This window comes from Sinocyclocheilus anshuiensis, unplaced genomic scaffold, assembly GCF_001515605.1.
Source record: "Sinocyclocheilus anshuiensis isolate Anshui unplaced genomic scaffold, SAMN03320099.WGS_v1.1 scaffold1302, whole genome shotgun sequence".
In the NCBI taxonomy this organism is placed as follows: Eukaryota; Metazoa; Chordata; class Actinopteri; order Cypriniformes; family Cyprinidae; genus Sinocyclocheilus; species Sinocyclocheilus anshuiensis.
In genome coordinates this window covers 394190-407411 of record NW_015557126.1, presented here as the reverse complement: position 1 = coordinate 407411, position 13222 = coordinate 394190, and the positions used below count along the sequence as shown (strand labels likewise).

At 37.3% G+C, this 13222-nt stretch overlaps 1 protein-coding gene across 1 annotated transcript in view; it reads right to left on the bottom strand.

Annotated features, from left to right (window-relative positions):
• Positions 1-8275: 8275 nt before the first annotated feature.
• The window catches only part of LOC107677887 (gamma-aminobutyric acid receptor subunit pi-like), a 25645-nt gene continuing 20698 nt past the window's right edge, over positions 8276-13222 (bottom strand). Inside the window, exons 9-10 of the mRNA XM_016472953.1 lie at positions 11355-11548; positions 8276-9595 (exon numbers count right to left, since the gene is read on the bottom strand). Of these exons, the coding sequence (XP_016328439.1) occupies positions 9260-9595; positions 11355-11548 (530 nt within the window). The 3' untranslated portion in view covers positions 8276-9259. The remainder of the gene's footprint in view (positions 9596-11354; positions 11549-13222) is intronic.

Genomic DNA, 13222 nt, shown 5'->3' with positions numbered 1-13222 from the left:
CGAATTTTTCATTGTTTCTCGAAAAGTCATAGCATTTCCACACCAGGGATGACATGACTGTGGCGCCAAATCATTTATGTCCTCACGCATCATGTATGTCGTCACGCGTTGACGTCATCAAATTGTGATCGGTTCGTGAGATCGGCCAAGTGTAGTGAGTACCGATCGAGTCATAAAATGTGATTATCGGCCGATACTGATCTCCGGCCGATCGATCGGAGCATCCCTAATTATTATAACTTATTTTTATTATAAGCTTCACGTTTCTGCTTTTAAATCCGCCAAAAATTTGTCTCTTTTACTTCCTTTGTAAGTGCCTCATTGAAACCGTTTTTTTTTTTAAGAAAACAAGTTGCAAGTTGAAATAATTTTTGTGGTGATCAACATTATTCCACAAATGTTATTAAGCTTAATTTAGCTTCATTTGTAATGAACATGGTATATTCCTGTTAATATTATCCTATTGCCTATTTGGCCTAAATAAAATGAAAATAATTTCAGAGAAAGAGTAATAGTATTTTGTAGTACATTACAGTACTATTTGATTAAAGGTTATGAAATATTTTTTTTATAATAACATGCATCAATCATTCACAATAAGGCCAAGGGCATGCATCAAGACAGTAAATAGGGTCAATTTTGATTCCGCATTCTGCATATATTCTGTTATAAAGGTTTCCATTTATATAACAAGACCCTTTACAGTCATTAAAAATCAAAACGAGTGGACTCCTGAAACATAATGATTTGACCTGAAAACATCCATGAAATCAATGTTTCACAACCTAGGAAAAATGCTCACAATTCCAGCGAGGCAATTACTACTGTGACTCAATGTTACATAGCTCAGATTTATTTTCATTAACACAGAAAACAATATCATAAGCCAGTGGCCAACTATGGTAAATCTATTTAAATAGCCTCAATCTACTCTGATATCCTATGAGATACATTTTGACCACCCAGGCAGATATACATCCTCAAATAAATCAACATTCGCAGCGCTGAACCACATTGGACTTCCTTCTAATTAGTAGTGTCCTGCTCAACGCTGCTCACCACCCCCACCCCCCCAGTCTGGAGAATGTTTGCCACAAGCCAGAATCACAGCACGAGATATATCCATGGAAACAGGGCTCTCCATGTTTGGGCCCCCTGTCCCTTCATATATGCACTTGCTGTCTGCCTATAGACTTGCTTAGTGTGTTTAAATATGCATGTGCATGTATGTGCACCATTGCCGGACAGCCGAGTAGATGGCCTAGATTTACAGCGTGCCAAAGAACACCAGTGGAAGCAGTGTGCTCTGAAGCATAGTGCCCTGAGAACCGCACCATGCTTTTCATCATTCACACACACTCCTCTCTATCCTTTGCTGTTCTTCTTCCATTTTTCCTTCATCTTCATTCTCCTAAGTGCCTTGTTTTGCATTTATGAACACGTGATCAATTGGAAATAGGTCACTGTGTTAACAGTACCAGATAGCAGTGGAAGACTATAATACCTACAGCTCTAACCTAAGATTGACCCTTTTCCATCATGCATTGTTGTAATGCAGGTCTCATATTCAGCTGTGGCCAAACTGTATATGAAAATCTGCTTTCCATTACAAATGTAGAGGAAAATACGAGCTGTATGACATTTACAGTCCCTGTACGGTAAGTGCAAAACAGACATTTATGGCGCACTGCAGTTATGCGTCTAAAAGCTTCTGAGAATGTATAATAATTATTCTTGCATTTGTGAATCTCTTCTCATAAAAACTGGGAGATGAATATTCATGAAGACACTTAGGGATAGATTGCAGTCTGAAAACTAAAAATACAATGAAAAAAAGATACAAATGTGCTGGGACCGAACCCTACACCTTATGTGAACCCTGTATGCTACGGCAATTACGTTATATACTCCTCCATATACACCTCAGAAAAATGATACATATCGGATGATATGTACCAGTTAGCATCTACTGGCACAGGAAATTATATTGCCAAACTGAAAATAATGGCTAAAAATATTCTTGCACTGTGTCTAGCCAAAAAAACTGCTTCTAATGATTGCACCTTCCACTTTATCTTATCTTTTCCTATCTGCCAACATACCAACTCAGTGAAACACATAGGGTAACTAACTAGTTGTCATACTTTACTTTAGGGTAGGCCAATTGCTCGGTAGGTTTATTTTTTGAAAGCCAGTTTCTCTATGCACAGAGAGAAACCTTTTCTAACCAAGTCTTGGTTACAAAAAAAAAAACATTTTCACCACTATTGATACTGAAAAGATGTTGTTCAATGAACACATTAACAATGGTGAGGCAAGGGGTACCTGATGTTAATGATGTTTTTAAGAAAAAGGTTAAAAGTAAAAAAATTAAACACAAAAGAGGACAACCTGCCCCTGTCTACCTTCAACATAAAGTTACTGTTGCCTCAATGTATGGGAGTGTGTTTGTTATGAATTTACTTGTTTACACAAAACCTAAAGCTATATTAATTTTATTCCTCTATTTTAAGTTCTCTCTCACCCAGCACCATACATCTCTTATCTGTTTCTTGAGTTTCCGAGCGACGTTTTCGATTCGTTTTGGAGCTTGTTCAACATAAAAGTAATAGTCCTGCTGAAGTCCTCCCAGGCGGTATTGATGTGAAACCTGGCAACCCTGCTCCCAGGCCACCTTTACCACAGCCGGTAAACTATGGGATTACATCTCTGCCACAATTCTGCATGCGAAACTGCGTGCGAGTTTTGTGGAGAAAATGTTTGTCTCGCAAAGAAGAAATTATTTAGAGCGCACAAAAATCAATTTTGCATTTAAAATAAGTTTTTGGATGTGTGCAGACCTTCTCTTTTGCGAGTGCAACGTTTCACTAGCTTGCTCACCTGATGCCCGCCCTCAGTGCTCTCTAAATGCCAACAGCTCCCTTGCTCAACACAACCCAGCATTACAATATGCCATAATTCCAGCCAATCAGAGACGAGGCTGCTAAATTCTGATTGGCTGCCTTGACAACCAATCACAACATTCCTTGCATTACCTCAACAGCAGAAGAGGAAAAATACAGTGCATAATTATTATGCAAGTTGATATTCTGATCATATTTTTTTCCAAGCACATTTTACCAATTCCAAACGACATCAATCTTAATAACTACTGTTAATCATGTATTTAATCATTTATAATTGATAAGTTATTAAGATTGATGTTGTTTGGAATTGGTCAAATGTGCTTGGAAAAATATATAATCAGAATATCAACTTGCATAATAATGATGCATGCACTGTATTTTTCCTCTTCTACTCTCGTGGTAATGCAAGAAATGTTGTGAATGGTTGTCAAGGCAGCCAGTCAGAATTTAGCAGCCTAGTCTCTGATTGGCTGGAATTATGGCATATGGTAACGCTGGGTTATGTTGAGCAAGCGAGCCGTTGGCATTTAGAGAGCACTGAGGGCTGGCATCAAGGGAGCAAGCTAGTGAAATGTTGCACGCGCAAAAGAGAAGGTCTGCACACATCCAAAAACTTATTTTAAATGCAAAATTGATTTTCGTGCGCTCTAAATACTTTTTTCTTTGCAAAACGAATATTTTCTACACAAAACTCAGATCGCGCGCATGCAAAATGCACTTTTGTGTGCTCAAAATATGATCTTTCACGCGCAGAATTGTGGCAGAGATCTAAGCCCATAGTGGCGCAAACTCGCGTTTGTTCTGTGTATCGAGATAGCGGGACCACGGCGCGGATTGATACGAGAGACATGAAAGTAGCGCCGGTAATAATATGGGCCCGCTGAATGTCGCGATTGAGCAATTAGAATCAAATAAGCTTGTAATAAAATCCTTTTGAACATTTCCATCGATATTGCTTACGAAAAAATACAATTCTTTGAACACGTGCGCTTTGAGCTTTTGTAGCATTACCAATAGTAGGTCATATTAATTGTCACACTATGTTGTCACAGTTGTACCCGCCATTAAAAAGCTTTTGGCTAAAAAAAGGTTCACAGTAAATAAATGATGTAGCTACAAAAATGTAGCTATAAGGTAACTTACAAAATATAAAACATGTCACTGACATTTCGGAAAAATGTTATCGTGAGAGTAGCGTGTTCACTTGTTTCCTGATTGTTATTACAAAATTACTATTACATTTTTTAACCAAATGATCAAAAATCATTTAAGAGTGTTTTTTTGTGTAGTAATTGAACTTCACTCAAATCCCTATAGCTGCTGAAATATAGTCGTTTTGATAATATTAGGCTACAACTAGGCCCTGTCTCTTAAATGAAAACCCTGACCAAGGCAATTCAGCTCCAATGTGCATTGGTTTGAATCTGTCAATCAAAATGTCAATTGTGTGCCCAGAGTTGAGAAAGCTCATTTTAAAAGTGAAATAATGTTCTGTAACTTTCAAGGAGTGATTGAACAACTTTATCTCCTGAAGATGGACTCAGTTTATTCAGAAAAGTCCCACAGATCAGCCATAAGGGAATATGGTCTTGCTGACAAAATCAATTATAAATTGTATATATACAAACATTGCTGGAAGATGACGTCATCCATAATTCAATTGTCTATTGTATTCTTCTGATAGCTTCCACACTACAGGTAGACACACAGACACACACAAATCCTTGTATATACACGCTGCACAATTGAATACAAATGCTGGATATTCTGCTTAACATGCACATTCCTTTGCATCATGTGGAATATAAAATGACTGGTGCTTCACATGTGACCTGAAATCTGAAAATAGAGCGGAAGGGGCAGGGCTTTTACCCTTTATGAGAGAGGAAAAAAGGGACAAACGTGGAAAATGATCCATGTTGTACAGCTTTTGACCTTCCTGTCCCTGAGCCACATGCATACCACCTGGCCCTCACTGCTCCAGGTGGAGACAGAATGTACTGGCTCTTTTTCCTTACTCGCCAAATGTGCTTATTGACTTATTGAGTTTGGAGAGTGCGGTAGGGGAGTAGAGAGCAGTTTATCTGTGCAGAAAGTGGTGTGACATAATGCACCGTGGCTGCAGCTCTCAGTGTTTCACCGAGCTAAATAAATAAAGGCTAAAGCTCAAACATTATACGTGCTTCACAGATTTCCTCTGGATGATTGTAATCTATGAAACCAGTTTCTTGCTTGTAAGTCTGTGTTACATCAAATGAAATCAATTTCTTGTGATACCGTATATATGCGTACACACAGAGACATATATAGCATAATACTTTATATACAACGTATATATTATATATTGTATATATTACATATTTGTGTGTTTTTATTTAAAAAAAAAAATTATGTGTTAGTATTATTTATTTTTTATTTTTGTGAAATTTTATTTTTATTATACTATTTTATTATATTATTTTATTAAATATAATGTTTTACTTTTTATTACATTATTCTTATTATTCTTATTATATAAAGTTGTATTCAAGGCAATAAATAACTAATAAATAATTATAAAACTTTTATATATATATATATATATATATATACATTATACTGCTAAGAATATTATTATTACACAATTTGATTCATTTAATGTATTATATTAATTTAAAATAATTTACATTTTACATTTTTATGTATGTTTGATATTTAAGTTTTACATTTTTAAATGTAATTTCTTTTAATAAAATAAATCATAATTAATATTATAGGTCGCCATGTTACTAGCCTAATACCAAACTGCAGCACAAAACTGTAATGCTTGCAGCTGTCACGTGTATGACTGATAAAGGAGGGGGTTTTGATGAAGTGTGCTCATTTTTTGGCTTGGCAGCCCCTGCTCTCGATATCCATTCCCCTTTTGTGTGATCCTAGATGAAGCAGGAGAAAGAGCCTAAGCATGGCTGACTGGACATCTCACTTAGATGTTAACAACCCCATGGCCCATATTCCCATTTCTTCATCTGTTAAACCATCTCTGACACGCTATCTTCAGCATTAAGAGACAGATGATTATACAGGTTTGGGACCAAGATAATAGGTATCGGGTCGTGCTCAAGAAGAAGATTAGAGAGACTGAGATTCTTCTTAATGGAGAAAATCAATTAGAACTGCTGTGGTGTCTATTTTGAGCTGAGCCCTTCATAGTGAAGTTGACATCACAGCGCCACCATGTGGTTGGGTTTCATCAGGCTTTGAATAATAATGATGTTGTCAAAGAAATGTTGGTAAATTAAGTGGTAATTGTTTTTAACAAGGAAGCTAAGAAATCACATTTCTGGATGGTGGAAAACAAATAATTATAAACTGACAAATGCACAAATATTCATCTTTCAGTAAAAAGATTTTATTATCCTAAACATTAACTTTACATGCATAGTGAAACATGAAGTATCTTACTACATCGAAAATAAATTTTAAAAAATAATAAATACATAAAATTCTACAACAACAAAAAAAATTCTTGAAACATTAATTTAATGCCTCTCCATTTGAGGCTCAGTTTTAAAATTGAAACATTATATTACACATTAACAGTGTTCATTTACATGCTGAAATCAAAATCTTGTCCAGTGAACACAGCATTTAAGAATATATTATAAACTACTATAAAGACCGCAAAAGAATGTGCATAAACTGTGTAATTAGAACAAACTGTTTGTTATTTTCATTTTTGGAAGAAAGTGCTTCATTTCAGATGTTAAAACACTAGCTTTTTGGCATCAACATCAGCACTGACAACATACTATCCTAAGGGCAGTCATATGCTGCAGTGACAGATGTATTGCCAAGTGTGTCTTTCTGTATTGAGTTGATTCTAGATTTAGATGAGGATAAAAATAAATGTAGGAAGAATTCAGACAGCTGGACTCACCAGTAAGAGGCAGTAGGAATCTAAGATGCCACCGCCATTGAAGGATTTTGTGGCAGGACATTTTAAGTGTTTGCTAAATTTCACTATCATTATTTATTTTTGTACAGTATTATTTGTTTTGTAAACCTGGCAGTTATATTTGTCAACATGTTAATAAATGTTTCCAGGGAGTAGTGTGTACTGGTAAATGTACAAAGTAACAACTAAAATGAATTTTTCAATCAAAATTTTCAAACATGTTCTGTCGTGAAATAGATTACTTTAAAGCCAGTCTTATGGCTTGTACAACTATGTATTGTGTCCAAATGGAAACAGATGCAGAACTCCTCATGCATGGAAAACATAGCAACATGACCTGTTGTCTCTCTAACTATTGTATGCAACTTTCATGCATTATTAAAATAACAGTATTAATAATAAATATTATTTGGTCAACATCATTTGCAATATTCAGTCAGTATATACAAAAACAAAATGCTTCTTGGCAAAGTAATATTGCCTTTGTAATTCAAAATCTCAGTGCAAAAGGAGAACATAAAAATATTTGTACAGCTTGAGCACAAAATATATTCACCTGTAAAAAGTATGACATTCACCGTAAAAGAAAAGTTTTACCCACAAAGGTCAGGTGAATAACATGTTCTTGAAAAAGGTCATACAAACCAATTCTCTATGACATACTGATAACAAAACATGTTGACAGTGGGGAAAATGTATACTGCAAACTATATGCAAATAAGAGCAATTGACATTAACAATGCATAAAAATCTGCCAAGAAGTCTTGTAAATGTCAGTGTTGAATATGCCATTAACAAATTTACACATCACTGTTTCAGTTTTGCCATTTTCACAAAACAGTCTGCTATCAAAAATACTGTAGTGCGATTCTTTAAAGAACAGTTAACCCCAAAAAATGAAAATGTACTCACTCTCAGGCCATCCAAGATGTAGATGAGTTTGTTTCTTCTTCGGAACAGACTTGGAGAAATTTAGCGTTACATCACTTGCTCTGCAGTGAATGGGTGCCGTCAGAATGAGAGTCCAAACAGCTGATAAAAGCTTTCTCCAGTGAAAAAGATGTCTTGTCTGAATCAGGGGAGAAATATGCACAGGTCAAGCACTGTTTACAAGCAAAAACAGTTGACTTTTTCACTGGAGGAGGCAATATTATTGGAATATGGATATATTTTGGCCAAAAGTGATGGTTTAAATTTAAATGCCTTAATGATGGATTTGTTCCTCACAAACATGCAGCTTTTCACTTCACAAGATGTTAACTGCTGGACTGGAGTTGTGTGGATTATTCTGATGTTTTATCAGCTGTTTGGACTCTCATTCTAACGGCACCCATTCGTTGCAGAGGATCCGTTGGTGAGCAAGTGATGTCATGCTAAATTTCTGTTAAATCTGTTCCAGTGAAGAAACAAACTATTCTACATCTTGCATGGCCTGAGGATGAGAAACTTTTCAGCATATTTTCATTTTTGGGTCAACTATTCCATTAATAACCCAACTTTAACTAGGTCAGAGAGCTCAGATCAGATAAAAGCATTTCATTAACAAAACATAAATAAATTAATAAATACAACAATATACAGCAGAATAAATAAATTATCATGCAAATAATACAGAATCATTCATAATCAGAGCTTCTATCCCTAAGAGAATATTCCCATACAACTCACACAGATAAATCACAAGGAGAAAATGAGAAAAAAACAGCTTGATTCTTGATTGGCAGCTCATAACAAGAAATACAAGTACTGAATTTGCAAAAACAAATAATATATGCCCCAAAAACAATGTATAACTTGTGGATTCAGATTGCAATTATGAACATTAAACACACATTAAATCTTTGGTCCCGTTATTATTACTATAGCTGTCAAACATGCTGATGCAAATCTGATGTTCATTTAATAAATTAAACCATTATTATTATTTTTCCCCCAACTTTCAGTTTCATGAATTGCTTATGTTTTGTTACTTGTGTTAATAGTGAGTTTTAAATCATGCTCTTTTTTGCTAAAAGACAAATAATCACACTTACATTCAGGTCCATTTTAAATTGTTGTACAGATATCATAAAATCATATTGCAATTTACAGCTAGACTGATTTTGTTGCGGATTTCAGTTCATCTAAAGCTCCATCTTAAAATGAAGGCCACATTTTCCTGACACAGAGATGTAGATGCATCTTCAAGGTTTAGACATGGTACAAATCTGCATACATCTGTGCAGTCCAAACTCACTCAGATCCTGCGTACCTCAAGGAATGACACATACTTGGGTGACATGAACACCATCCGTCATACTTGAGTTGAACTGAAATGCATGCTGACATGTAAGAGTAAAAACCCTTAGGTAAACTGTGACACAAAAAGGGACACACATACATCACTATAGACTCCTCGACACAGACAACAGGAGCTTTAGAAGTACAAGTAGTATGTCCAGTAGAGGAGGTTGATCATGATGAAGGAGAGGGGGAAGGTCAGCCTTGAGTAGTTGTCGATGTAGTGTGGGTTTTTCACTTTGCAGCAGTTCAGACAGCGCACGATTTGGCGTGCTGTCGACATGCACTTGGTGCAGCGGGTCTGTGGCTGCGAGGAGTTGATCTCCTCCTTACTCTCACTGGGGGTGGGGTTGCTGGCGCTGCCCATTCGGGACAGCATCTCCTCCCGTTTACGGGCTCGCAAAGTGTGGCTGCCAATGGAGGTGACGATGCCATTCATCTCATCCTCGCGCTCCTGCATTTCCTGGCCATACTGATGCAACAATTAGACATAAATGTGTTTGATTTATTGTTATGACTATGGCAAGGCGAAGATAATCATATACATGGCCATTACTGAAAAAAATGGCTTTTTGATTTTACTTAATATTTTTAAAGAAATAGTTCACCCCAAAATGAAAATTTGCTGAAAATTTACTCACTGTCAGGCCATCCAAGATATAGATGAATTTGTTTTTGTTTTGTTTTTCCTCTGAACAGAAATTTAGCATTAAATCACTTGCTCACCATCGGATCCTCTGCAGTGAATGGGTGCTGTCAGAAAGAGCCCAAACAGCTGATAAAAACATCACAGTAATACACAAGTAATCCACACAACTCCAGTCCATCAATTAATGTCTTGTGAAGTGAAAAGCTTCCTGTTTGTAATAAATTATTCTATCATTATGACGTTTTATTTATTTAAAGGGGTCATATGATGCAATTTAAATGTTTCCTTTCTCTTTGGAGTGTTACAAGCTCTTGGTGCATAAAGAAGATCTGTAAAGTTGCAAAGACTAAAGTCTCAAATCCAAAGAATACCTACGTCACTATCTGGGAAGATTTGCATAACGCCACCCAAATGTTCACGCAAAGAAAGAAGGCGTAACTTTTATTCTCGCTGTAGTATTGTTGCCACCGCCACCATGTCGTGAAGGCGCTGTGTGTTAAACTACTTTGTTTGGTCTTCCAAAAGAGGACGATATCGCTTTGTCATGCCTGGAGCTGATCCATGCTGGTCGCTGAGGAAATACAACAACTTCGCACTGTTGATCGCCAGATCGGCTTTCACCGTGGACGAGGTGGAGTCCAGCCCAGGGTCGTCACATGTGGTTGCCGCAGGCACACTTTTTCAGACCGATGAGCTTTGTAAAAATCGACGCGTTTCAGAAAGCGGGGCATAGAGGAGAAACAATAATGTACAGTATGTGGAAAATAATGTGTTTTTTAACCTTATAGCATAAACACATTTCATTACACCAAATACACAAAATAATGTTCTTTTTAGCAGCATCATATGACCCCTTTAATTATTGCTTAAGGCTAAAATGTAATATTAATATATTACATAATATTAATAATATCCTAATATTGCATTCTCCAGTGACATCTGTTGTTAAGTCGTGTGGATTAGTCATGGATTACTGTGATGTTTTTATCAGCTGTTTGGACTTCATTCATTGATTGGACTTCATTATGACGGCACCCATTCACTGTAGATTCCATTGGTGAGCAAGCGATGCTAAATTTCTTTAAATCTGTTTCGATGAAGAAACAAACTCATCTACATCTTGGATGGCCTAAGGGTGAGTTAATTTTCAGCAAATGTTCTTATTTGGGTGAACTATTCCTTTAAGGTAAGTGGTTTTAATATTCTTCATATTAAACAGACATTTTTAGTTAGTCAATGTTTTTTAGATATATCAGCTTATATATTGATATATTGAGTAGATTCCAATATATTCAAGTCAATGTTTTGAGTAAATGGAAAGACCTGTTAATGTTGAAGAGCAAAAGCAGGACATTACGTGTCACTGCAGTGACATTTGCACATCATATACTTCTCATTGAGACTTGATACATTATAGTATAGTACATTTCAGTTAATGCAACAAAAATGGATTAAACTGAAGCAAACTTCAATTTTACATACATTGAAATGGAATGAACACAATAAACTTCTATAACAACTGTGTTGCTATAATTAAATTTAACAAGCAGCATAAATCATTCATTTTGATAAAGGTTCTCACCATATATGCATTGGCAGCGTTTGGCTGGTGTAACGTGCAAAAATGAGCGACTGCATATTCAATCAGAGCGCCAAAGATGAAGCTGAAGCAGATGCCCAGATACACGTCAATGGCTTTGATGAAGCAGTTGGCATTGGGTAGAGAGGTGCGGGCTCCCATCATCAGGGTGGTCATAGTTAAGACTGTGGTCACTCCTGTGAGTTAACAACAAATAGTATTGAGTTATTGTTGAGTTATTGGGTATTGGGTTATTGTGGTGATGAAGAAAGTATGTCGTTAGGTCAGAAAAACACTATTACTATACAAGAGTGTTGCATAAGTTATTTCTGTGAAAAAGCAAATCCAGATCCACTGCATTAGCTATGTTGTTAGAGTAATGGATTATGTGATCTGAAACTATTAATAAAAGAACAAAATCTGTTCTTTTGCTAAGTGGTTGCATCAGCAAAGAGAAAACATCAACAACACTAACTAGAGATAATGCTTTACCACCTTTGATTCTCAGTTACAAGTATTTGCATGTAGGGCTGGGTATCGAGTTCGATACTTTTTAGGCACCGACCGAATTGCCTCGATACCATCGAGTATCAAAAAACGTCTCGTCGTTCGGTACCAAATTTCGATACCTAGGGGGTTAATCTCATCACCGTCAGTGAGCCAATAAAGGCCCGGGTATACTTCACTTTCCGCGTTCCGTTCCGTCTCGCGCTCAGCCGTGTCCGCACAGCTTTCAAAGTATACTCAACCGCGGATGAGTGCAGACGGATGAGCTCAACAGAGGCGCAGTTTGACTTAAGATCTCTCAATTTTCACCTCGTGCATGCGCTGTTGTACGCGGACCGGCCGCGCGGTCTCAAAAAGTTGCCTGCACGCGGACGGGGTGCACAGCTGTCCGCGAGCCCTCCTGATGACGAAAATGACGTAATGTGGACGCGGAAGGCCGAAGTATACTTTGGCCTTAAGCCTGCAGCACTAGCCTGTGTGTTCGACTAGAAGAGGTGCGGCGCAGATCGATCAGTGTTTGACATCCGCGAGAGCGATTCGAAAGCGCACGGAGCAGTCTGCTCTCTTTAGCTCTCATGGTACTGTAATACACCAATCGGTCTGCACAGTCGGTCCGCGTCAAGTCGAACACACCTACTAGTTTACACCGGTTACACTCAGAGACGTGCCGCACACATGAGGCTGTAGTGCTAATGCGTCCCAGCCCCCTTAGATGTAAGGCTACATTTACACTGGTGCGTTTATGTTTTAAAATGAAAATGATCCTCGTCATACTGGCGTTTCCACTGCGTTTCAAGCCGGCTTTCCACCATCTCCAAGCGACAGACCGGTCATTCAGTCATTCATTTCCAATGGAGAGTAGCGCGGGAGCTGCATGGAGTTCCGATCATATGCAGATGTCCGTTCATACTACACGACCGAAAGCGCGTGTTTATGTGACCATTCATGCAAACTGTAGCATCATGCTACATAAGACAATAAATAAGATTTATATTCCGCTTTTACTCAAAACTCACTTTAATCCACCATCGAGTGTTTGCAATAACTTCCGATTGCCGTCTAATGTGTGTTTTGGCCATGTAATGTTGCTGAAATATGACACAGAACAGCGATCGTGGAAGAGAGAACACAGACAGACAGATCTGGAGTGTTGGTTACACTTTGTTCCTTTGTGCAGTGGCTCAGGAGATGAGTCTTTGAGATTGTATAAACATCAACCTGAAAAATAAAACCAAAGTTTTTTTGGTAACACTACTTGAAGGATTGTGCATAAGACTGACATGACTCCTTGAAGGATGGTGCATAAGACTGACATGACACCTTCATAATCATGACATGACACCTACATAATCATGACATGACAC